This window comes from Rhipicephalus microplus, chromosome 8, assembly GCF_043290135.1.
Source record: "Rhipicephalus microplus isolate Deutch F79 chromosome 8, USDA_Rmic, whole genome shotgun sequence".
Lineage (NCBI taxonomy): Eukaryota > Metazoa > Arthropoda > Arachnida > Ixodida > Ixodidae > Rhipicephalus > Rhipicephalus microplus.
The window spans coordinates 34631953-34657939 of record NC_134707.1 but is presented as its reverse complement, the minus strand read 5'-3'; the positions used below and the strand labels follow the sequence as shown (position 1 = coordinate 34657939).

The 25987-nt window shown below is 43.2% G+C and overlaps 2 protein-coding genes across 3 annotated transcripts in view; both read right to left on the bottom strand.

Moving 5' to 3' along the window:
* Positions 1 to 204: 204 nt before the first annotated feature.
* The window catches only part of LOC142768929 (uncharacterized), a 59420-nt gene continuing 33637 nt past the window's right edge, over positions 205 to 25987 (bottom strand). Inside the window, exons 2-3 of one of the 2 annotated variants that reach the window (XM_075871520.1) lie at positions 2222 to 2531; positions 205 to 598 (exon numbers count right to left, since the gene is read on the bottom strand). In XM_075871520.1, coding sequence (XP_075727635.1) covers positions 375 to 598; positions 2222 to 2531 — 534 coding nt within the window. In that variant the 3' untranslated portion in view covers positions 205 to 374. Of the gene's footprint in view, positions 599 to 2221; positions 2532 to 13401; positions 13670 to 25987 lie in introns of those variants that run through there. The other variant, XR_012885550.1, reaches the window with a different exon arrangement.
* Positions 6340 to 10671, bottom strand: LOC142768930 (uncharacterized). The gene is made up of 2 exons (XM_075871521.1): positions 7392 to 10671; positions 6340 to 6835 (listed from the first exon to the last, which is right to left on the bottom strand). Exons 1-2 carry the CDS (start codon positions 7576 to 7578, stop codon positions 6594 to 6596), a joined length of 429 nt encoding a protein of 142 aa, XP_075727636.1. The 5' UTR covers positions 7579 to 10671; the 3' UTR covers positions 6340 to 6593.

Sequence of the window (25987 nt, the reverse complement as noted above, 5' to 3'; positions counted from 1 at the left end):
CACCCCCTGAATGACGGCCTTTGTTGAAATAACTCTGAACTAAACTGAGTGCTAATTCATCATCACTTCCTTTTATGTATGTGGAACTACAGTGCAGACCTTAGCGTCAAAGCAAGGATATCAAATGGGATTTCACTCCGAATGTGCTAGTGTGTAAAATGCATCTGTGATATTGCAAATGAGGGTTCCAGCAATCGCGTGTTCTTTTTGAATAGTACGAACTGACACAATCCAGGTCGTACATTACGAGTCTCAGAAGCGAATAAACCAATGTAATGTAAAACTTGAAATATCAGCTCCAGCCAAGTTCTTTCGGTACTTAAAGCGTGCGTCTCAGAATAAGTGGTGGACTCGCAGCCCAAGTGACTCGCTAATCAACCGCGTTCTGCGCCTGTGTCGTTCGATGACCGGTGTGCGCGCATATTCCTCTCCGGGGCTGGGATGTGGTCCAGGTGGAAGAGGAAGATCCCGTAGGCGACGGCTGCCAGGAAGGCGATCATCATGAGGATCACGCAGGCCAGAGACGCCAACGCGGCACCGAACGAGGGCCACCGAGGCTTGACCTCTTTCGAAGAAGAGTCAGTGATAGCGCGTTCATCTGTACAAAAAAATATATGTATTGTAAGAGACCGCTTCGAAAAAAGACCCTAGAACCATGAAGAGTAGTTCTACTTGAGTTGCAACGATTGCAAAAAAAAAAAAAAACTAAGAGCCAGCTCCCTGAGGGGACTCTAAAGGGATGCGAAGCAGCAGTGGTGCGCACCGCGTTGACCCTGTTGAAACGGGCGTTGATGCGGGTGCTGGAAAAACAATTTGAATTGAAACTTGGTGTAGCGTTTACTCGAGTAAACGTTTGTTGGAAACGCAAAGACTCGGTGTAACCCATTTGAAATTGTAAATTCTTCATTTCATGCTCTCTTTTTAAAAACCACAAAGAAGCCAGCGTTATGTTTCATGATAGTTTCATACATCTTCAATAGAGTGAGAGAAAATTTTGTTGATACAGCTTGAGCTTGAAGTTCCGTTTCATTTCGCTTGTATGAAAATTGGCATACCCGTGGATTACGATAATTAATTGATCAATCGATTGATCGCTTGAATTGTCATTTGCAACAATATAGTGCAGCAGTGAAGTGAAGGGGCATTTCGATGTAGTTTGGGCCCGTTTTACGGTTATAGCCTTTGAACATGAATATGAACAATAAGCCTGGGCCACGAATTGATGTTGGCACGTTTTGTCTCCGTCAGCGCTAGCAGGGGTCAAGCAGTGGTCGCCAACGTTATCAAGCTAACGGCGACTTCATCTGAAGCTGACACGGCGAGGGACGGACAGAAAACTGGGAAAAAATGGCGTATTGGCAATACTGTGCAAAAGTGGAGTAGAAATCATGCTTATTTCCGGCACGTATGTCACAAGCTTGGAAGCGACGAAGATAGAGTGCGGCTTTTGGCGTCATGCATGGAGCCGCATAATACTGCTTCACGGGCTACACGTTTACCGACCTTTGCTCAGAAACATTTGTTGAATCTCATCGTTTTCATTTCATGTCGTAAAGAATGTTAACATAGTCTCATGTGCCACAAGAGAGCATAATGTATGTCTGCGAAGTACGTAGCACTTGGAGACACAAGAAAAAGTCACGAGGTCCTTTCTGTACTGGCCTAAGACGACTAGAAGGAAGAAGGCATTCTTTCTTTTCATCTCGGTCTATTGTACATCCCGTGAAAAAGCTTTCAAAACCAACTGTGGTTTTGCAATGCATCCGTAATGTACACCAAGCAACGCTTTTATGTGATAGCGTCATGTGACGTCACATGGCTTGGCATCGTAGTAACATAATGATAACCACACAAGTGTTAGCGACCTGTGATGCCAGGAAGGCCTCATATCATTCAAGCCCATAGCCTGCAACTTTTCCTGCATCGTTGGAGAATCACTTGAAGAAGGCCTTCACAACGGATGAAAAGCGCACTTTTTCAGTAATATTACTTCTCCATGAAACTTTTAGGAAAACCCAAGCCCCTACCTCCTTCTTGTTTGCGTACCTGACTCATCACATATCATTTCTGTATTACTCGTGTTGACTCCGCCAACGGTAACATTTTAGGTTTGGTGAGCCACCTAAGGCTTTCGCGTTACTATTTGCGCCAGCTTTGGGTCCCTGATGTGACCCCGAGTCTAAGCGTGAGGGCGTTCTAGTGACAAGCATAAGGCACAAACCTCTGACCAGCGCTGGCAGGCGCTGGTCCTGGGCCTTGCTCCACCCGGCGCGGCCGTCGAGGCTCTCCAAGCTGTTGGCCGGCGCCCGGGGACTCTCGTCACTGAGCCCCGACAGCTGATGCAGCTCGCTCTTGCTCAGGCCCATCATCTCCAGCAAGCTCGAGTCCCCGTCCTCACCATCACTGTTCTTGGCTTCCATGCGGTTCATACGCGACGATGTGTTAGTCGTCCCTTCACTCACGTCGTCGGTGCAGATCGTCGACATGGCTGCGTGTCCTCGTCGTCTTCTTTGTGCAGACAGTCGATCGAGCTAATGAGGAGAAGAATAGATGTACTGTGCGTGATGATTATGACGATGATGATGATGACGACGACGACAATGATGATGATGACGATGATGATGATTGCGGCGATGATGCCTCTATTATCGCTCATATCCACTCGGGATTGGGTCACTAATAGACCTCTCCCTGTTTGTAAACACTGTGACGTCACTGGGGGCACCCCACCCCCCCATACCCCCTCTCGGAGCAGCTGCTGGTTGGCAAGAAAGTTCCCCCTGCGGCATCTTTCTGCATAGCAGGGCTGAGTGTCTGCATTCCTTTGACAGCAATTTCTACATTGCTATGTTCTAAAGTCACAGCTTTCGAAAGAAGGGGGTCGCGGAAGGGTTACTACTCATAGTGTGGAAATTTGCTCATCGTAGTTGGATGGATAGACAAACTTTGTTTAGAGTACTGAGAGACGCGACTAGCACGTAGTGTTCTGCTCCCGCGTAGGTGGCAGCCATAAAAAAAATCTGATCTTTTTTCGAAAGCGAACGTTTTGAATGTACACGGTTACTGGTACTTTGAGCAATATTTGCATGGCATGGAAGTAAATTATTCAATTTCCATCGTGGCTTGTGCAATGCACTTTTAAATGAGATACAGCATTGGTGGCAGCATGGTTGTGTGCTGCTGTGCGCGACTTCACGGATAAGATTCTCACTCATTGCCCACAAGTCTGATCGGAGGTGAACAAAAAAAAAAAGAAACATTTCTTGCCGTGGGTCAGGCTGAAGTTAACATAACTTCGTGAAAATCAAAGTGACATTCTGCCACTGCGTTTTTCAATATCTCAGTGAAAATTCATGTGATGTAAAACCCGACATCTTATTAATAATATAATATCATCTGGCACACTTACCTTGCTGCATTTAACACCTATAACGTGCTTTCGTGCATACATATTGCTCATTTAGGCCTGATACACAGTTCTAATGCGCATCGTCACATCATAAGGATCGAGCCCAGAAAGTACAAAGTAGATAAGAAACGAAAAATCTCCGCTGTTTCTATTAACACGTATCAGGTATTCAATAATAGGGGTTATTGCCGTGGCTCATGCGTAGCTCATGCATAGTCGTATATATCACCCGGAGATCATGAACTTTTACTCTTGCCCCGCCGTGGTGGTCTAGTGGCTAAGGTACTCAGCTGCTGACCCGCAGGTCGCGGGTTCGATTCCCGGCTGAGGCGGCTGCATTTCCGATGGAGGCGGAAATGTTGTAGGCCCGTGTACTCAGATTTGGGTGCACGTTAGAGAACCCCAGGTGGTCAAAATTTCCGGAGCCCTCCACTACGGCGTCTCTCCTAATCAAATGGTGGTTTTGGGACGTTAAACCCCACAAATCAATCAACTTTTATTCTTCTGCACGTCGTGCATACACTGAGATGTACCCAATCGTAGATGATTGCGTCAAATGTAGTTTTATTTTGACTACAATGTCAGATCGTAAAGTTCCATTGACAACCGGTTACTGAAACTGGCCCACAATGAATGCCATGTTTTCGCAAACAAGACGCATCGCGTTATTCACACTGCACACACCATGCACAATACTCCCAGTTTCACCGTCCGTAAGGGTGAACCAATATTATCGATGCCTTTCAACTCACACTACACGCCACAGTCAAAACTGCACATTTTCGAAGGCGATGCCGCTTTTCCTCATACAGGCCACCACGTGTGTTCACTTCTCCGAGATAAGCAGCCAGCCAGCGTGGCGAATATTTCATCACACACTTTATCACACACCTAGATTTTCGCTGACCACAGCTAATGTTGCCACTGTGAGATGCAGGTTAAGCTTTCAAAACGAAAAAAAATTGCTCCAAGCACCGAGCAACTGCACCCCACTCAGCCACCGGCGGGAATGTTTTGCCAACCACCGCCTCGCACGTGCACCGGTGACGTCACACTTTGAAGTACCCTGGCAGAGGTCTGTTGATGTGAATTTTTTTAGACTTTTCAAGATAAATATTCATAGCAAAAAGAAGGAAGACCGTAACTAAAAACAAAAAAGTCCAATAATTATACTCATGTCTTGTCTTCCAGGAAACGTGGGGATCATAAACCACAGCCATTCTTAAGTCATAATGACACGCAACGGTGTAGCCAGGAATTTTTTTTTAGGCGATGGAGATTCGACTAAGCGTTATGTTCATACTTGCGTTTGTATGTGCGCGTGGATATATATGCAAGAAAAATTTAAAATTTCCGAGGGTTTTACTCCTAACCCTCTTGGCTATGCCCATGATTATGCGAAATTATGACGTCGTGCCTTATTCAACAACGAACCCATAAGAGTTGTAGGTTTCCGTGGCGATGATATAGCACGGTGGCCATAACATAGAGCGGTCAGAGAACAAATCGGGGTTAAGGATATTCTATAATTGAAATCAAGAAGAAATGGAGGTGGACCACGCATGGAGCGCGTAGGCAGGATAATCACTAGTCAATAAGTGTAACTGGCTGGGTTCGCAGAAAAGGCAAGCGGATGAGGGGGAGACAAATTTAGGTGGGCAGATATGATTAGGAAGTTTGCGGGTATGAAGTGGCAGCAGCAAGCACAAGACCAAGTTGACTGGCGGAACATGGGAGGGGTCTTTGTGCTGCAGTTGGTGTAGTCAGGCTGATGATAATGATGATGACAATGGCGATGATGCTGATGATCGTGATGATGATGATGATGACGATGATGACGATGATGACTTGGTACAATCAGCGATAGTAATTAAGTGTTCCTTCTGAAGGTGCGTAGCTCACACGTGAATTTATTTGCACACGTCGCTTTGCCATACTTCATGAAGGCTCAGCTATCAGCCATTTCTCATATGGCGATCGGATCTCTTATCGGGATTACTTGTCCATTTAACACTGCAACAGTTCATTGTTGTCTCATTCCATTGTTCTGTTTGTTATTGCACGAGTATCGTTGTTGCTTGCAACAAAACATGCCTTGCTTGACCGAGGTTCACATTCCCGGCATAAAGGAAGGAAACAGCAGTAGGGAGCATCGCGCAATATAAAAAAAGCGGTGCATTAGGTGCGAACACGTCGAAATTAAAGTCATATCGAACAAAATTTTTGCCGCCACGATTCTCAACCAAGTTGAAAGATTAGGTCCTGAAATCCCCAGAGACATCCTTCATTCCCGGTAGAGTCTACAGAAAAATATTTGATTTATTGTCTTTTTTTACAAACTGCTGCATCTAGCAGCCGCGCCGTGAACTAGAGGAGGTGGCGCTAGTGGTATCACGAACGCCCAAAACAGGCATGCCAACAGTGCCACCCATCGCCTGCGTTCTCGACTCAATCATTTCTCCTAAGATTCCCAGAACAGGTATAAACAGCACCAGAAGCGAACAATGCTCCCAGTTATAGTAAAACGTCAGCGCTGTTTAGAAAAAGGGAGGGAGTGAGAGGAAAGGAGAACTGGAGAAAAGAAAGAGTACACATAGGACAGGATCATGTGCATTCAGAATGCTCCTCGGTGAATGTGACGTCATGGCACGCACTCGGATGCATTTTCCATGTGCTGACAACCAATAAAAAATACAGCCAACTATTCCAAAATAACGGAGATTAACTCTGTTTATGGAAACAGTCACATCTCTCGAGAACAGTTTCCAAGTTTCGTCAGTTTTCCCAGTTTTGTTCAGTATCCCTTTAACTTGTCCCCAATTTCCCGAAGCAGAAGGCCTCCCGAATTTTTTTTTTCAGATGGTCAAGCAGGACCCCTAAATGTGATCCCTAGTTTAAATGGCAGCTCACAAACGACAGAAGGGAACTAATTGTGTAGAGTATTTTATTTCCAACCGAGTGACTTCAAACTTCACAGTCGTGTTTGTCGAACCGGGCAACAAGCAGGAAACCTGTTATTGCGGCAATGTCGGCAAGACCCTTCTTGCATACTTAAGCGTAACCACGTGCCGATGTGCAATGTGTGTGCTTCTGCAACCCTTTACGTGATTCGCACAGTTCGTTTGCACTTTAGGGCAGTACGACACGGGTGATGTCACCAACGCTTTTCGTTGTCCCGGAATAGTCACTCCCTGCGGTCCCCTCCAAAGATGCGGCCCGACAGCTTCACAATCAGCGTCCACACGAGACGGTACACCTGCTCGTCATGGCGGATGAACATGAAGGCGAGGCAGGCCACCGATGCCAGTGTGACGAAGCCCAGGCCCAACACCAAGAAGTAGCCGGCCATCTTTGCGGGTCTCATGCGATGGAACCACGTCGCCATGGGGCGAGGCGGACATGGCGAGCGATGAGCCACAGCAGGATCTGCAAAGGATGTGCTCTTAATCTGGTCTCCGTTATTGTCTTGCTGTTGAGTTTAGTTCCACGGAGTGTCAAAATCTGGCAGTGACGTCAACTCCACCATCCCTTTTACTGTGGATCTCGGTACAGTTTAAAAAATCATCGAGTAAAATGGGTGTATTTGTGCCCACAACAATTATCATAATCTAGCTCACTTACGTTTTCTTCCTTCGAAACCCGGCACATGCCACTTCATATCCTCAATGCTATGACACAATAATAACGTTTATGCCTTTAGGAACACGTCTGTCTCATTTTTCTTGCTTTATCTTTTAAATCCCAAAGCCACCAAAAAGGAGAAAATTATTTAGCCATTAAAACATCTAGCGAATCCTACAGTGGCATTGCTATTGATGCAAGTCCTGGTTGACTTCTCCGGCGTAGTTGACTTTCCCATCGGATACAGTTATTATCTGCTTCTTTCCGACGAATTCCGAGGTTCCCATTTTCGAGTAATAAATAACATAGTCTTATCTTCAGCGAGAATCTGAAGCCCAGCAGATGCACAGCGAGTTCTCACCGTGAGACCTGGCCAAGTAGTCCAGGGGCGAGATGCTTCCGCGATGGTCCTCGACATCCCAACTGCTGGCGCTCTCTCTCGACACCCGCGTGCAGCTTATCTTGGAGGCACTGGGCATTACGGATGCGGATGACCGCTGGATGCTCTGGTCGGGACGACCTTGCTTGCCTTCGTTGCCGTACATCATTCGAAGCTTTGACTTTCTCAGTGCTCTTCTTGATGATGATTCAAAGTGAAGGAATTCATCCTTGGCGGTATGCGCCAATGCCACTGCCGTTGGATACTAATTCCTGGGCAATACTTGACAAGCTCAAATATTAGCGATAGTTTTGTTATTCAACCTAGAAGTATTCAGGCTATAAGGGCCATAACCAAGAGAAAGAAGTTTAGCGCTCATCCTGACTACAGTGCCTAAAATATATTTTAGGCACTATTTCCTGACGCTTTTCAAGTCAAGTCAAGTCAAGATCCATGACGAAGTGGCGCATACCCACGCTGGTGGATTGTCCAAGAACCGGATAGTTTTCATGAATTTCTGCTTTAATAACAGATTAAAGTTAATCCATTTACAAAAAATAAAAGAAAGATGCAACAAGACGAATTTGATGGTTGAATTGTAAATTATGTGTAGTGTAATGCAATAAAGCGTCGTATTTGATTTAATATGAATTGGGAAATTTCGAAATCTACCGAACAATGATTTCAACACTTAAACCTCTTATAACTTTTGACGAACTCCTGCAATGCGTCAACCACCTTCTCGTTGCTGTGGCCTTGACACAAAGCCCTGAAAGAAAGCACATTTTCAGCATTTAAATCTATTCCGAGAAGGTGACAAACGGCACCTAGAGTGTTTTTACGTAAGGCAGAGAACCTATTACAATAAATGAGATAATGTTCACTTGACTCATTGATGTTTGTATTTCCCCTCTTCACTGGCTTCTTTTTCTTCACGCTCAAACAGAGCTGCGCTACAACCTTACGATTTCGTTATGCACCAACTCGCAAAATCTGCAGTATTTGTCAAGTATAATACGTTTGCCATTAGATTGGAACGTATTCCACCCAGCGAAACGTTGCCTCTGGCTATTAGTGTTTCGTGACTTCAGTAAAAAAAAAATTATACATTCTAGCGCGAACGAATACATGGACGGACAAAGATCATAAAATTGGCGCTATCGCTAGTTGAGTATGTCGCTTCGCGCTTCAATTTTTTTTTTCTTTCAGAAGTATTCCACCCAGTTTGTAGTTTGCGTATACCCGACACCCTCAATCCCGGGAAGAAAAACAGAAAGGCTGGAGAGGCTCCACTACGCACGCTACTTTCGTGTCTTTATTTAGTATCAAAAGTGGACTTATTTTCTGGGGACTCAAAAGGCTTCACACTGTATAATATACGAGCTTGACTAATGAAACTATAAGCTCAACACTGCACAAGGGCGGCGCTTGCGGGGGGCGCTACAGGCAGTGGCCCTCCCCCCCCCCCTCTCCCTTGCAAAAAAAAAAACCGTCCACTAACAATTTGGTGGCAAAAGCAAAGGAGCGGGTGACTGCCTTCCCGCAAAATTAAAGTGTTAAAAGCACACTGCAAAAGCTCTGAACCTTCCTTCCCCTCTGATGGCACTCCCTTGTCTTCATTTCATCTCCAAGCGCCCGTAAAAAATCCTGCTGGCAACCATAACATTGCAAAAAAAAAATCTCGATTGTTACAAACCCAATAGGTAATTACAGATTTTATATTAAAGGGCTGCTCGTCAAACACACGCATGACAGGATATGCCATCTATTATTCATAGAATAAGATGCTTTTCTGCATGCACCAACCACCTGTTCAATGTGCTGTGAATATAAGAAGGGTCTGAAAGCACAGCAAGGGCAAGGTTTGTGTCGTTAATCGTTGTTACCCTTGTCCTATGCAGCACGGGTGTCGTATTTAGTTCTCAGTGAAAGTAACATTAAAGTACCGGCCGCGAGGCCGACAAGGGGCGATTAGAACGACTCCCGCGAGCTTGAGCCTTACACTACTTGGTGGCGCGATCTTTTCCAAGCATCCACAAACCCATGCGGTCATACGTACTAGCACCAAATTTTAAAACAGCGCTTCGATGTACCTCGAGAATATACTCATACCTCAAACCCGAACTCATGCTTATTCAACAATTACGTCTCATACAGTGATATGAATGCCACGTACTCAGTGGCAACGGAATCATCTCCGCTTGAGCATTCATTGTCGCTAACGCTTTTGCGCTTGCCAACTGCATTTAGCCAATAAGATCTTTAGTATATAATTTCAGTGTTCCGACAGAGAAAGCTCACGACCGTACATGCGAAGTGACAACTGTAAGCAGTGCCTGCTTTAGCATGGGCGTGTGCCCATGTAGGGAGACAGCGGAGTTGCCCCCTCCCTAGTAACCTAAGAGGAGGGGGCTGAAATTCAGCCCCATACATAGACATATTATGAAATGGGTACTACGAGGAACCTCCACAGCTCTCTGAAGGGGAACCCCTGTGCGCGCCTGTGTTTGAGAATAGAAAGTGTAACACCTTTTTTCAGTGACCATACGAAGAAGTAAGGCAGTTAAAATTAGGCTTGTTTTACAGTACGTAAAAGACAATGGCGCAATCCCCAACAAAAGTTTTCAAGCATAAAGAAAGTGGCATCCGATATAAATGGAACCGCACAGGAAATTGTGGCGTTTCCCAGAACAGAATCAATATGCATGGATATCCATTTCCTGGGCATTACAGATCACTTTTTGTGTACGAATTGGCGTCAAAACAACCAATAACTACATGCGCTCAATTCTACAGAAGTCACTTGAGGCAGACAGCATAAAGAGTATATCAGCAGTTTTGTCGACGGCTAAAGTCAAGAGCGTAGTACTTAGTTCTCTCAGATTGAACCAGCCTTTCCAGATGTAGAAATATTATGTCCATTTTTAGATCTTCAGCGACGTCAATTGATTGATTGATTGATTAATTGATTGATTGATTGATTGATTGATTGATTGATTGATTGATTGATTGATTGATTGATTTGAACGCATTCAGGTCCTGCAGTACCCTGCAGCAAACCAGGTGCTCCCGCATCAACCTCCAGGCCAAGCCTCCTTGGCCGCGCAGTATGGTGTCAGACTTTTGATAGAAAAACTGGCATTTCATGTGCAGGAGGGCATCGCCTGAGAACAATTCAATCAAACCTGCCCTGAAAACTATAGAGCTTTCTACAATATGTTGATATCTCGGCATCAGCATCAACACGGCCGGCAAGTGCAGGAGCTACGAACAGTCGCACGCGGGACACGACATGAAGAAGAAGAAGAAGGAGAAGAAGAAGAAGAAGAAGAAGAAGAAGAAGAAGAAGAAGAAGAAGAAGAAGAAGAAGAAGAAGAAGAAGAAGAAGAAGAAGAAGAAGAAGAAGAAGAAGAAGAAGAAGAAGAAGAAGAAGAAGAAGAAGAAGAAGAAGAAGAAGAAGAAGAAGAAGAAGAAGACGAAGAAGAAGAAGACGAAGAAGAAGAAGAAGAAGAAGAAGAAGAAGAAGAAGAAGAAGAAGAAGAAGAAGAAGAAGAAGAAGAAGAAGAAGAAGAAGATCCGCAGCCATGTCAACGGGTTCCGCCACGGCAGACGATGCGACAGTGGACACCACGAACACGTCGTCAACCAGAGTCCACACAGTCGTCGAGTGCGACAATCGCGGCGGTGGCGTGGACTCGAGCTTGCTCGAGGTTATGGGCCTGACCACCAGCGAGCTGCAGCAGCTGTCGGCGCTCGACGACGAGGGTCCCCTGGCACCCGCGAACAGCTTGGAGAGCCTCGACAGCCGCGCCGGGCCGAGCGACGGTGCCCGGTCACTCGAGACTCGCCGATCCAGCTTCGGTTCTTCCGACCGGGCTGAGGACCAGCTGCAGCCGGTGCCGGGGAGAGGTGCGCGTTTTGCATTATTACAGCGATCTTTGTATATGTGTGTATATATCTATCTCTACATTGAGTTCTTTACACCACAGTTATGTTTTCCTTTCACTCCTCTACATGTTGACTAAATGGCGTGTAGCTAATCTGTAAGAAAATAATAAATTGATGAATAAGTTAGTGCCAGGATGATTGATGATTGATATGTGGGGTTTAACGTCCCAAAACCACCATATGATTACGAGAGACGCCGTAGTGGAGGACTCCAGAAATTTCGACATCCTGGGTTTCTTTAACGTGCACCCAAATCTGAGCACACAGGTATGCAGCATTTCAACCTCCGTCAAAAATGCAGCCACTGGAGCTGCGATTCGATCTCGCGACCTGCGGGTCAGCAGCAGAGTATCTTAGCCACTAGACCACCACAGCGTGGCGGCTTTCTTGTTTCCATTCCAAGTAGGTTCGGCCGAAAACTTACAGCTTTCCGAAAATTGAGATTTTTTTAGGTAACAATCGGCACGAAATTGATGCTTCTGGCTCACATTAAGAGCTATATTAGAAATATATGACACCAGACCATAGGTTTACTCAGCAGATCAAGGTAATTAACGGAAATCGAAGGAGCTGAAAGAGTAGACACTGTGATTGTTGCGACATCTGGAGAAGAAGATCTCAACTACACGCCCCTTTTAACTTGGTCTCGCAGATAGTAATGAGCAACGCGCGAAATACAATGTTAAAACTTTCTTTGTCGGTGGCGTAACACCAACATGCAAAAAAAAAGTTTTCCACACTCGTTGTAATGTATACTGGCGGCACTGACTTTCACTACCACGTTGCTCGGTGCTAGAGTATCGGCTGCGATATTCGAAGGTTGGAAGCTCGGTTGCTTCCGGCAACTTGTTGTCTTTTCGTCCACTTTCCATTCTTCACGTTAATATTACAAATACTTCTAATAGCAACCACTATACTTTCCTTTGCCTCATTGTGACTTTTTCTCGTTAATAATGCTAAACTAAGGAACACATCGAGGCGAATTCCGACGTGTTTGTGCCACTACGAGACGCTTAACTCAAAGTCATAGTGTCCTCTCAAGGGCTTTTTTTTTTTTTGTCACATAGCGCAGCACGCATGGCAGGGGTTAAAAAACAAATCCACATGGGGTTATAACGGCACTTGTCCTATACGCTCGATCGGTCCCACTGCACCCGGTTCGAACGCGTTGCTTTAAACCTAGGCCGGACAGAATTATTCTATTGCTCGCCCATCAGTCTTTCAGTTTCACGCCCGTGCTATTGAAGCATTTTTAAAGAACCGAGGTAATGGAAACGAAGGGAGAGTGCTATGCTACAACCTGTCAAAATTAAGCCTCGCTTTCCACTGCAGTCATCTGATTCACACGTGATGCAAAATGTGCTGAGATGTTGAAAATCTTTAAGAGGAAGGCCAGGTTAAGAGGAAGGCCAGGTTCAAATGTGGCAAACTCTCTTCGTGATTCGGAGTACTCCAATTGTACCGAAAAGCAACATATTTGTGGTGCTTTAAGGTCTGGTTTGAAAACCTTGTAATTTAAACAGATCCAACGAGTGTGGCCCAGCAAAAGACCATGAGAGACGAGACAACAAAGACAAGGTCACGAGGGTTCTTATTCTTATTTCCTCGTCTTTCCTCTGATTATTGGTGCAGTTCTCTTCTAGAGTTCATCCACACACCATCTAACCAAGTAACCCATCTTTCTACACCACTGGCCAATAGTTACTCGAATGCCATCCTTAGGGCGCCTTCAATGCGTGAAATCGTTGTTGCACGGAACCGTGGAATCGGCGTAAACTGGAGTGTCTCGTATTTCACCGTGTTTAACGACGTATACTTTAACGAAAAGTGAAATAATATTTAGTGTTGCATTTACGCTGCAAGACACCAATGCACCTAATGCCTGGGGTTACTAGGGCAAGTTGGTTCGCAAGCTCAGTACAACCGCCGACTGTCTTCGTGCATCGTCTTCATACCTTAACGACCAAAGTTTTCGCGATGCAGACTTTGTAGTCCAGCTCATACCTTCACCAATCCTCATCGGGAATCCAACCTGAAAGCCGCATCAAACCCACTGCACTTTTATTCTCTTTAAAGGTGATCCCGCCATCAAAGAGACTACCTCGGAAAAGGCCAAGGCCCAACGCCCCTCGCACGATGCCTCAAACGTTCCGCTTGCCTTCGGTGCCGTTCTGATGATTGTCTTCCTGCTGGCCTTCGCCTACGGCGTCTTGCTCTTCCGCCTGGCGCACGCTTCAGCGCCTGTCAAGAAGACAGGCATGCAGCGGTCGGCCAACGACACAGGCGCTGACCGTGGTTGATTATGGTTGACCCTGCGTATTATATTATTTAGTTAACGATAATAAACGCGTTGAACGATATCTTATGTCTCCTTCCAGCATCATCATCATCATCATCAGCCTCGTTACGCTCGCTGCAGGGCGAAAGCTCGCTCCATATTTAACCAAACAACCTTGCCACGTCTTTGCCGCACGCTGCTAAGTTCCATCTCCCCACCTGACTTTCTCGCTCACTTATGCGCGCATTTCTTCGCCTAAATGCAGCCCGTTGCTCTTGCAATGACCGCCGGTCATCTTATCTTTGCGCTGCATGGCTGTCAATGCCCATTTATTTGTAATCTTTAAATTAAGATGTCTTTCACACCCGTTCGCTTCTTCATCCACTCTGTTTTCCTCTCGTAACACTTATTTTCGTTTCCTTGACTCGCTGATTGGCCCTCAATAAAAATTGAACCCTCTTCCTAAGTTTCCAGGTTTCTGCTCCATAGATGGGGGCTGGTAAAATGAAACTGCTGTACACCTGTCTTTATAGAAATAGAAATATTTTCAAACCATGAGTTACCATTCATTGTTGGAAAATGACTGCAAAATGCACTCCACCCCGGTCATATTATAGCTTCTCCTATTTCAAGTTTCAGCCACTATATGTCCAGAATAGACGCATTCGCTTACCAAGTAAGTGTGTCATCACCTATTGCACTGACTCCTTTGCTATCCCCTAAGTAAGAATACGTCGTCATTTCTATGATTTTTTACTACTGCCGATACATTGTATTCTCTACATGCTGTCATTCTGCGCTGCTGTTGTCTCTGTCATGTCAGTGTTGACGTGAAGGTGCGAAGCACAGAAATGTAAATAAATGTTGCGCACATTACGTTCGTGATTCGCTTAGTGAGGCGCAGCTCCAGGACTGCCCGTTACACTGCATACAAACTGCGTTTAACGAGAAAGGTTTCAGATTGGGCTAGTTTGTAATCTATCTTCGACACGTAGCGAAGTAGCAGACAGCGGACAAAGAAGGGAAGAATAAGTTTGTTGAGTTCCATCAGGACCCCGCTTCGGGACTCACTAGATACGTCACCATTTCTATCACTCGATCCACACCCTTCCCATTCATCACAGTCAATAGTGTATTATACAGTCCCTCTTACGCTGCAATATTACCTTTACGTGCTGAATACATCCCAACAAGACATTTAGCTAAGTGGTTTGTTCTGTTAGCATGGTAACATCATAAGGTGGGGAGTTGGTCATAGTCATGCGCCGTAAGTGAGCAGTGTTGAGTGTCCATATAAAAGCTGCGGACACCCAACTATTTGCCATCCCTTTCAATGGCAGCTTGCGTCAGTAGATCTATCGAGGACCTCTAACATGAACTGTCTTGAGGCAATTGGTCGGCAAAAAAATGTGGAGCTCACTTGGACTCACCTATGGTATCTATTTCGCTTTTAGTACTCACTCGTATACTGGCACTCACGAAAACCTTCTCGAAACTGACCAATTCGAGCTCAAACTCACCGAAATATCATATCCCTCGCCGGGACTCGCTCAGACTCACGGCTTGACCTAATTGAGTTCATTCATGAGCCCGTTAGTTTCGATCTTGCGTTTTCGATGATAGTGTCAATGCTTTTTAGTGCAACTCTCTTCTGTAATCAGTGTTTGTCTTGGCGCCTTTTGATATATTGCGTTGTAATACGAGTTGTGAGTGCTTCAAAAGGAGTAAGGGCATTTTTATTGAACGGGATGACAGCATGGGATATATTTATCAAGAACTACCCTGTAAAACTTGGAAGAGAGGTGGGGTTCAAGGCACCCTCCAACATAACTTGCGCCTCTGAATAATAACTATTTAAATGGGCTATGAACAATATTTCCTTAAATGATGATGACACAACATTTTTATTTATAAAAGGAAAAAAGGGAGGGTATAATTTCAAGGTTGGTTTCCCCATTCCAGGACACCAGTGGCAACTGTAGCTCGACCGGCTTGATCTAGGAGACCCCTTTGGGTCTTCAGGTTTGATCGGGCGAGAGTGTGATTAGACGGGAGTAGAAGCGTGAATCCATGAAATACTCATAGTAAAGATCAGTAGGTAGGAACATAGGCCAGCGAAAAAAATCGAAACTCACTGAGACTACCTCTAAATATATCTTTCACTTTGGACTCACTCGGACTTACTCACCAAAAGTTTCCCGAGCCGGACTCACTCGGACTCTAACTCGCCAAATTATGACTCACCCGGAATCACTCGGACTTGGACTCACGGCTTAATCTGAGTCTGAGTGAGTTTGCCTACCTGTATGCTGGTGACGTATTTATCCTACGCGAAACCAGCATTTCTAGAATACCCTACTGCCACGGTGACCCTTCGTGGATCGCTAATTAGCAGTTGCGTTCATGCCGGTGCACGTCTTGTTTTTTTTTTTGTTTTTTTGTCTTGATACAGTGACTCACCCAGATCACTCCGACTCGCGGCTCGATCTGAATCTCAATCAGTTTGCCAACATATATGCTAATGACGTATTCAGGGTGCCCCACGTAATTTTAGCCAGAATTTGAAAATATGGCGGAACAAGTAATTACGACGCGACTAAATGCCTGTTGCTCACCGTTGCCTGGAGTTAGACTATACTTTGTGTTCTCAAATATTGTTTAATTAAATATGTTTATTAACTAACTTTTCAAGAAACGAACATCGTTAAAAAATGCAATCATAAAGTTGTAGATCGGTTTGCAAAACGTTGCATTAGACAGTTTTGAACGTTTTATCTGCTAAGTATTAGTGTTTTTCTGCTAATTACAAAATCCCGCGAAATACAAAAAAATACCACGTGAAAAACCCGCTCGCGCGTCAGTGCGCACGATGATTCTAGTGCTCTATAACATAAGTCGGTTGATATGTTCCGTACGGGACATATCAACCGACTCAGTCTTTCCATATATGTAAAATGCAATATGTGTTCATTGAGGTCACTGCTATGTGTGATTCATATGAAAAACATTGCACTTACATGAAAGTAAGTTCTTTAAACTATCTAGAGCGCAACGATTTGTTTCTGGTTACTCGGGAATGGCTGGTAAGTTTTACGGAAATTTTAGCAGACTGACCTTACAATAATGAAACATAAGCACAATATTGTAAGTGTAGGCCAATAAAAGCAGTCCTTAAGAGGGAGAAAACCTTTATGAATTGTTAAAATTAGTGAGAAATGTGCAGAAAAACTAAACTTGATGTACAAAGAAAGAGTTCAAATATTCTTATGATACTTACAATGGCATATAACCCTCTGAAGGCATTGAGATGAGGTACTATTCATGATTTAATTGAGTTCTGCAGTCACATAACATGCGATGTTTTAACCTGACTAGCTTCTGATCAAAACAAGTTGCGTTCGCATTGAACTTTTGGAAATGCACGTTTTCACACTCAATGGAAGCCTGCAGTGAAATATGACAGTGGCGATTTACTCCAACTAAGCTTTTTGTGACTGAATGAGCTCTATTTGCATCAATGCGATGAACTCGGTAAATTTCTTTTAAGCCATAAATATTTTTCAAGGATCTGCAGATCTTCTGAATGCAGCAAGTTGTGATTTTTGTGAGTGCCTGGTTTTCTGATACACAAATATGTCTATTATGCTTACCCAACGTGCATACTCCTTCTCACATCACTGCACTTTCTATTAGTCTGGCATTTTATTTGCCATGATCGTGTGTAATATAACCAAAACGTGGTGACTGCCTAATAAGTAACAGCCTAAAAGGAAAATGCCATCACTATTATTCGACGTGTGGTTATTTTCAGTTAATTGCGGCATCCTGTCTTGATCATGCATATTTACCAACATTTCAGTAAATGTCCACTTCTTCACTCTCAGACTGAGGCGTTCTTTTTGGGTGTATCCCACTAAGCCCAGTTGCAGTCAGCCGAAACCACGTAACAATATGAATCCTCACAGCTGCTGTCTTGTAATTACCGCACAAAAAAAAAGAGCATTCTTAAGTGAGCCAAGTTGATCCTTGACATCTGTGATATGTAGAGTGATTCTGCCTGAATACAGCCACTGATCCACTGCCTTCCATAAACTCACCATGTCTATCACAAATCATTTTTTTTTTTCATCCCTCCCGGGAAGACGGACGAGCCGACAGCTTCTGCAATGTGTTACCATTCAACAAGTGCCCCACTCCTCTACGCACCTGAACAACATGCGTAAACAAAGGTGAGCTACGCAAATACGTGGCCAAGATCGAAAAAAAGTATTATTCAAAGTTTCAACATACTCTCTCTCTCCATCTCAGACGACTACAAGAGAATGAATACAGTACCAACAATGACTCTTGGACAATATACGTCTCAGACACTTGCAATTATGGAGAGCGCACTCCAACAACGACGACGCCCCGTACATATGTACAGAAAATTTTTTTTCCAACACGGATACATGGCAGTACTTGCGTTTCTGTACAGCTGATGCTCAATGCATGTTTTAATGCACGAGGGATAGCTATTAACCAAAGCAGGACTGGCAGTGTGGCCTGCACCAGACTTTATTCGCCGTCACGCGGTTTTCGTGAAATGTCCTTACGATACCGCATGTGGATATAATATATCTCATATAACAAAATAAACGAAACTGGTGTGGCCGTGCTGACAGAGTCCCAGGTATGTTTACAGCTAACCTTAGATACAACGAAGCCACTTTGTTTAAGATACAACCATGTTATAAGAATACAGATCTGTTTTTCTACCTAAAAGCTATAAAGCAATAAATACTAATAGTTATATTGTATTGCCAATGAAAAAATTTTATAGCATGTAGTTTAATTGACTAAAGAAGGAATATCTAAACTTTTCGTACCTTTATCCTGGCGTACCTTCAATCGCTGATATAGACTCGTTTACCATACTAAGACTGAAGTCTTGCTTCATAGCCTGAATGTCACAAATAACAGCTACATAAATACTTATTTCAGTGAAACTTATGGCTCCTTTCTGCCTCCAGATGACGTTTTTGCTGCAATTATTACCACATGCAGTAGTTTTTAACCACTGTATGTGGTAGTTAACATCGCATATTAAGATCAATATTTTTTGCCTTTATCATGCCATGCTTATCATTAGCTTGGCATCCTTTATTATGACTACATTTTATTTTTGCTTCTATTGCTGTCAACCCATAGCTGCTGCTTTTACTACTGCCCTAGAAATAGTCTGTATTGCGGGGAAGGATAAAATAATTTCTAATCTTTTACCAAACAGTAAAAGTTTAACACATAAAGTTCAATTTTAACAATTAAAAGTAATTGAGCGCCCAATGTTCTGTTTCTTTGAAAGAAACCGAATGACTGCTGCAGTAACAAAAATGCATTAGGCCACACGGGAAAGAAGCGGTTGTTGAGTAGTGGCAGCAATTTGTGCAATAAAGCACTTTTTTTCGACTGTCAACAGAAAAAGGTATTCGCAAAAGCATTATATAAGGTGAGATGATCCAACGAAACGGGAAATATTGTAAGTCAAAATGGTTCGCATAACAAAAACATAGACCCAGTAATGAAATAATCATTCTTGAGTCGTTGAGCCCTGCAAGTATTCAACAATAGGACAAAACAACATACCCTTTCCTCCTGGAGCCAAACAATGCAAATGCCTTCCAGTGATACCACATCAGCATCAATTGTGATGTTAAGATGTGACCGTCACTGATTTATTGTTAGAATGTTTCAATGGTTAGACACTTGTAGTAAAAAATATCTAATTTGCATGAGATTCATTTCGTGTAATGTGCATGACGTTCTTGACGCATCAGGCTTTGCTATACTGACTTCACACCACTGACTGTAAAATTTATTATATCACTTTTTTGACATAGAACACATGAAACATTTTGTTCTATTCCGTGATTTGCCAAGTTGATGATAATGATCAGTCACACCATAACAGCTCGACGTTTATCAGTTCTAATGCTGACGCATCACGTGCAAGGCATTGTTAAATGAGCACGGCAAGGCTTACGAAGCTGCGGTGACAGTGGCAGGCGGTAGGGTATGGGCAACCCCGGCGTAACATCTTTTCCACATCAGCTAGAAGACATATTATCTACATATTCACATTGCTAGCAGGCCCAGAAAACAGGCCAGGGAACACAGAGCCGTGTAAAGCCAGTGAAAGACGACATGTTCAAGTGCTTCTGTCCTTACAGAATGATTTTTCTTATAACCTTTCTCCCCTTCAGACAGACATATGCGTGTGTGCAAATGTTTGTGATTGTAAATGTGCCATTGTAAGCGTCGTCGTTCTATAAATATTTTACAACTGGCTAACCGCAGTACCACAGTGAAAAAATGACAAAGAATAGGCCTAAATTAAATGATAACATTGCGAATCATTTATCGCCCAGGATCGATGCACAAGTGTTCGCTAATTTCGTGTTGTAGGGTGGATGTCGTCAAGCCTTTAGAGTGATGTAACGAAAATGTATTGACGTGGCTGTGTACGTACAGGGCAAACAAGGGTTAGTAGTGCAACGCAGGCCTTGATAAAATGTGAGGAGACAAAAGGCTGCCGGAACTAGGAGGCGCGCAATTTCGTGGTCATTGATCCTACTACTGAAGTCGTCCCGTACGAAGATGTGTCGGGAAACAAACATACTTGAGTGCATCGTTTCAGCTGTCGTGTATGCTCTCAAGTAGAACGCATAGTATACATACTTTTCATGTCTTCAGTATATATCTATATATGTATATTTATATACTTTTTTATATAGCTTGTATATCATGTATAGATACCCATAGTCTTTTTTATCTTCTGTACAACTATGCCTACCTCATAAATACTGTATATAATAAGACAACAACATATACTTGAGCTTCGTCATGGTTGTATGGCTTTGTTTGTATTCCTCCTCCTATATTCACCGAGAGTTTGTCGCTGCACACTTTTTTTTTCCTTTGGCAGTCTTAGCTCGTTGAAAATAGGAAGAGGAAAATAGAACTGAAGAAACTGCAAAGGTTCATAACATTTCACACGAGATACCGCGTCACCGAAAGCAGCAGAGGTTTTTTTCTTTCCTTGGCGAGGTCTTACGGCAGAGCCGTTTGCTGTGTTCGCGTGACTAAAGTTTTTTTACTTCGCTACTGAACTTCCGAAGCCCGTGACTTAATACTTAGTGAAACTCTTGTTATGGATGACTGCCAGTTGGGCGTGTTGGTGAAGGTTCATAATAAAACAAGTGCTAAAAATTACACACACTCAGAGAGTACACAGACAAGCGCTTTGTGGGACTCGTTACTACACACCAGCTCATTTTTGTTGTATCTTTCATAGGTCTCCAAGGGAGACTATTAAGGACATGACAGAAGCAAACCTTTCAGAATAGTTGTCTGCTTCTAACCTTAAATAAGCAGCCTGACTCTAAATAGCTCTGCATTGTTAAACTATTCTCTAAACAGTGATTTATTTGCTCTTTTTTGTGCTCTGAAAATTTTTTGTTAACTCTATTCATGGCACAGCTTCTAAATACCCTTGTGGATATTTATCAGCTAAATTTTACAGGCTTTCAAAAAGTACCTTACTCAACTCTGAAATGAATACAGCTGGACGTACTGGTAGAATGTGTATCTCAAGTCTCTTATCTGTCCCTGCCTTGCACGCTTTTAGTACTGCGATGCCTTATCAATACACCCATACAATAACCTGGGTGATTGTACATACTTCACCCAGCTACCGGATACGTACCGGAAAGTTTGGAATGGCAGTCTTCGGTATTAAGCCAATGTTATAGGTAGAAACGAAAATCAGATTAATAATGGAACACTTGGTCTGCATATCCCAGCTCGAGTGAGCCTAACACACCCAGGATGTCATGCATGTTAATAGAGCCGCGCAGTGGGCGCGAAACAAAGGGGACACAGACACGAACAAGCGGCCCAGCCATAGTCAAGAACAGGGCCTCGTTCACCAAGAAGAAAAATATAATGCTGCTGTTGTATCTGTGCTGTTTCCAACACGCTTTCGAGTCCAAACCACATTGCTTCCCCACACTAATCGGGCTCGGCAGTGCGAACTCGTGCATTTGACCGAAAGGCCAACATGTGGCCACGAACATATATATATATATATATATATATATATATATATATCTTTCTCTCTCTCACAACAGAAGCATATATATATATATATATATATATATATATATATATATATATATATATATATATATATATATCTTTCTCTCTCTCACAACAGAAGCACACTGTCTGAACACACACAAGTTTGTCGGCGTCCTTATGAGCATTTTGCACACGCTACCGGTGCTGGAGCAGCGCACTCTTGAATTTCCCACTGAATCCAGTTATAGAAGAAAAATAGCATGGCCGTCTCTTCCAGTGGTGTCTCCAACTTGTTCCAGCGTCGAGCAGTTGTAAAGATGTTGACACGCAAAAAAAGTAACCCTCGGAAAAAATCACGTGCAAAAAAAGTAACCCTCGGAAAAAATCACGTGAAATGTGCCAAAGCTCAATGTTACGGAGAGGATAAGAGAAAAAACTAAAATACGTATGCTCATGCAACAATGAACAACTAGTGGAACAGTCTAACGTGAACAAGAATTAAACAGTAATTATCATCAGAAAAATATATCTGCATCCAGAAGGCTTAAACGGCAGTTTATGCGATCACTGAACGACTTTGAAAAACGTTAATAGCGAACATTTTCCGAAAAGAGCTGATCGGCGAACTTTTCATTTGCGCTGCAACCCGCTTTAAAAGAAGTAGTAGAATTCTGACACTCTGTCCTAGCATGTGAATGTATTAAAAGTATCAGTGCTCTTGGTTTCATTACTTCTAATAAGAGAAAGTGTACAAAAGGATTGTACAACTGCAGAATAATACTGTCTCAATCATACTCGTACTCTCTAAAAAAAAGAAACTGTGCACGTAACTCAAGTTCTAAAAAGCCGTGATAAAATTGTTCAGCATAACTACTACTTAATTAGCTTAAAGTGTGGACGTAATGTACCTAGCCTCAGATGTGCCTGCTTTTGCAACAGCTCTGCTTCCTGAAAATAGTTGCACGCAACAGCAAGTCAGGGCAGTTTCATTGCACTTTGAGGCAATGTTTGCATGAAAGTACATTGCAAACATAATGCAATCAAGACCACGTCCAGTTGGATTAAGTATTTTTAGCAAAATTGGGTGCTGTACTTGGACAATTGCGTTAAGTTGAAGACTACCTGATGGCAAGTACTTCATCAGCGTTAGCTGTACGAGCAGAACCTACCAAAAATAGTTTTTACATATTAGAGAGGAATTTTCACCCAAGTGTCATGAATGACACTTCCAAACGAATCATCACACTCTCTTTCTAGAAGCTGCCTATATAAAACACACTAAATGAAAATGTATAGAAATGATGATATCCTTCAGTATAAACATAAAATTAATAACCAGCATTGTGTGTTTGGCAAAACATATCAAAACGCTTCTAATGTGGGAGTCCTTCTTGCTATGTATTCGTAATAAATGGCTTTGCTGTGGATTCGGAATTCATACTTGAATGAATACATTAGTCCTATATAAGGAGTCCACAATTTCATTCTGAATTCACAAAGACAATAATTTATGTTCGGTCTTCAAGTATTTCTGTAAGATACTATCTCACCATTATTTTTCGTTTTTCCCGCATAAATCCTATACCAATGGACCTGCAAGTACCTACAATGGCTACAGTGCCAATACCAGCGTGTCTATATTCTTCTAGTTTTTACCACTCGTTGAAAACCTCTGATGTACGCTCTGATAAACATTTTTATTATGAGTTTAAGCCCACTGAAAGCTCCCCAAAATAGAAAAAAGTTCCAAGTGAAATTATCCTACATGATAAGTTATTGCTGTATTAAGTCAAGCGTTTTCACCTTGACCAAGAAAATTTTTCATAGTTCCTGTCTCCATACACCGCTGATACTCGTGTCACACAATCACTTTTGATCGCAATCGAGCCCTGATCCGGATGAAATTTTTCGCGATCATGATTGGCTCTTTTACGTGAACAGCAGGATGTATAGCTACTCACAGTTAAGACATTTGATCCCGATCAAGCCTAATCCCGATCAGTAGTTCAACGTGTGACAAAGACATTATGTATAACTCTTCAATACGTACAACCATGACCCGTTTTAGCTTATTAAATTTCGCTTAAGATTTAAAGTGCTCTTGTACTCATGTCTAAGTTGTATTTGCATGAAAAGCAGGCAAACATGATCCTGTGTAATTTATTGGAAAGGATTAAGTGGTGTTTTTCATAACAAAGGGGAGAAATGCTCGTTTTTCCATAACCTTAAGTTGTGTAAAAGCAGAATTTGCGGCAAAAACGATAAAAATTTTGCTTTTCCATCGAAAGCTCTTTCTCTAATTCGGGATTTTATTTTGAAATAACGTTTACCTTTGCTCTTTGTTTGTGTCGAATAAACCTACTCATGCAACTAAGAGCTGTGTGCTTAAACTAGAAAAACAAGGACGAATGCTTGCAAAGTATGCTAGTGAGGCAGGCCTACTGATACCGAAACACGTTTCATTCTTCCTAACGTTCATTAGCACTTGCGCTTTTCTACTGATAGCGTCACCACAAATAAGACGATAGCTAAACCAAAACGTTTGCTGCTGCAAATGTTGACAGCGATTAAAGATAACAAACTTCAGCGCTAAAGCCTTAGAACAAAGATCACCGATCGTTACGATTGTGGTGAAGGGTGGCAAACCGTCACGGTGATTCTATAAAAACGTAACGGTTTTCAATTTCACAGCACGAGAAAACAATCACCGACCATTACCACTGCGGTGAGAATGACCCCCCGCCCCCCTTATTGGAATTGAACCACATCCCCAACATCAACTGCTAAACTCGAAGATGACACCCATCGTCCCCACTTTTTGGAGGCTCCAGATTTTTCACGATGACAACTGACAATGATGCACACGCGCGCACATAGTTTCGATTCACGGCTCGTCTACTGTCCGCATGTCCTCGTTTATCCTGCAAGAGCATCATGTGCTGAAGAAAGGACGCAACTGGTCGTCTTCTTTTCGTTCTTACGAAGCGCGAAAAAAAATGAGAACGAAGCGGGGCTACACACAGGACAGCACTTTCGAACTGATTTTGTTACCAGAGCACCCAGACTTCTTGTGCTAAGAGAACTGCTCAGACCATATTTGGTACTTCAGTGAACAAAGCAAAACACCTTAACTAGGGTAACAAATTGAACTAGTTGGAACATACTCCTGACAAAGTTGTTAGACAGTGCTTGTGTCGTGTACTTGTTTTTCGCGTCCTTTTGTATGCTGACAATCATTAAGAAAACACTTGAAATGACATATCGAATGCAATAACAAGAACGTAGACAATAGTGATGTCTCTTTGACATGACAGTGGAAAGATGACTCACACAATCATCTTTGCGCTGTGAAATAAAACAGGCTTAGTCAATGTTTCATGGCAAAAAGCGTGAGTGTGTGAGTCACCCTTTGATTGCTGTATAAAAGAAAGAAAGATCAACACTGCCTGCGTTTTTGTGATTGCAATAGTAATTCACGTGTTTGCTATGTGCACTGATGCACGAAAAACGCTTTGCGTGGCTGTGTGAATAAACAATTACCTTCTTGTATAGATATTAGTGTAGCTCTAAATCCTGATGTGATTGCAATTCCACAACCTTGAAATTTACGAAGTGTCTACCAACGGGCAACCCTGCGGTTCTCTTGGTGCTTGCCCCCGCCTTGGTGATTGCACGCTTTCGGAAACCGTGGCGCTTCTGACGGCGCTGGACGGGTATCAACTGTGCCCTTCATGAGTTGCTTTGACGATCTTTAGTAAGTTGTGGGAATTAGATCATTGTTAATACTGCACTTTATATCATTCTGGACCATCGTGATTTGACCCTGGTTCTGAGCATGGTTAACCTTGTGTTAGATCTGTTTTTACCACTGCGGGACCGTTCCATATGAGACAGTAGATGGCCCATACGCCAGGCCTTTTCAAGACCACATGTGAGGTCTTTAATTGCAAATATAAGTTTGCATTTTCAGGCGATAAAACTAGTTGATGGCAAACCCTTGTCCTGTGTGTATTGATGGTTCACCCGCGGGCATTTTCGCACTTTGTAAGCGCGAACCGATTCCTACTAGGTCAGATAGCTATGTCGCTACGTCGTTTTTATGCGTCTCATACTCTTGAAGGTCCGGCACCTCCCTGCGGTGGAGGCTGGTGATGGTGCTGGTGTACACCGTGGTGGTGATGGTGGTGGAGGTGGTGTTCATGTGCATCCTGTGAGGCCTGTGCTCCACCACCGG

What these genes read in the sequence shown, in the direction of transcription:
- LOC142768930 (XM_075871521.1), bottom strand. Translation starts at nt 7,578, where the DNA reads ATGATGTACGGCAACGAAGGCAAGCAAGGTCGTCCCGACCAGAGCATC. An exon ending in CTACTTGGCCAGGTCTCACG is followed by an intron (nt 6,836 to 7,391) that starts GTGAGAACTCGC and finishes CATCCTTTGCAG; the next exon opens with ATCCTGCTGTGGCTCATCGC.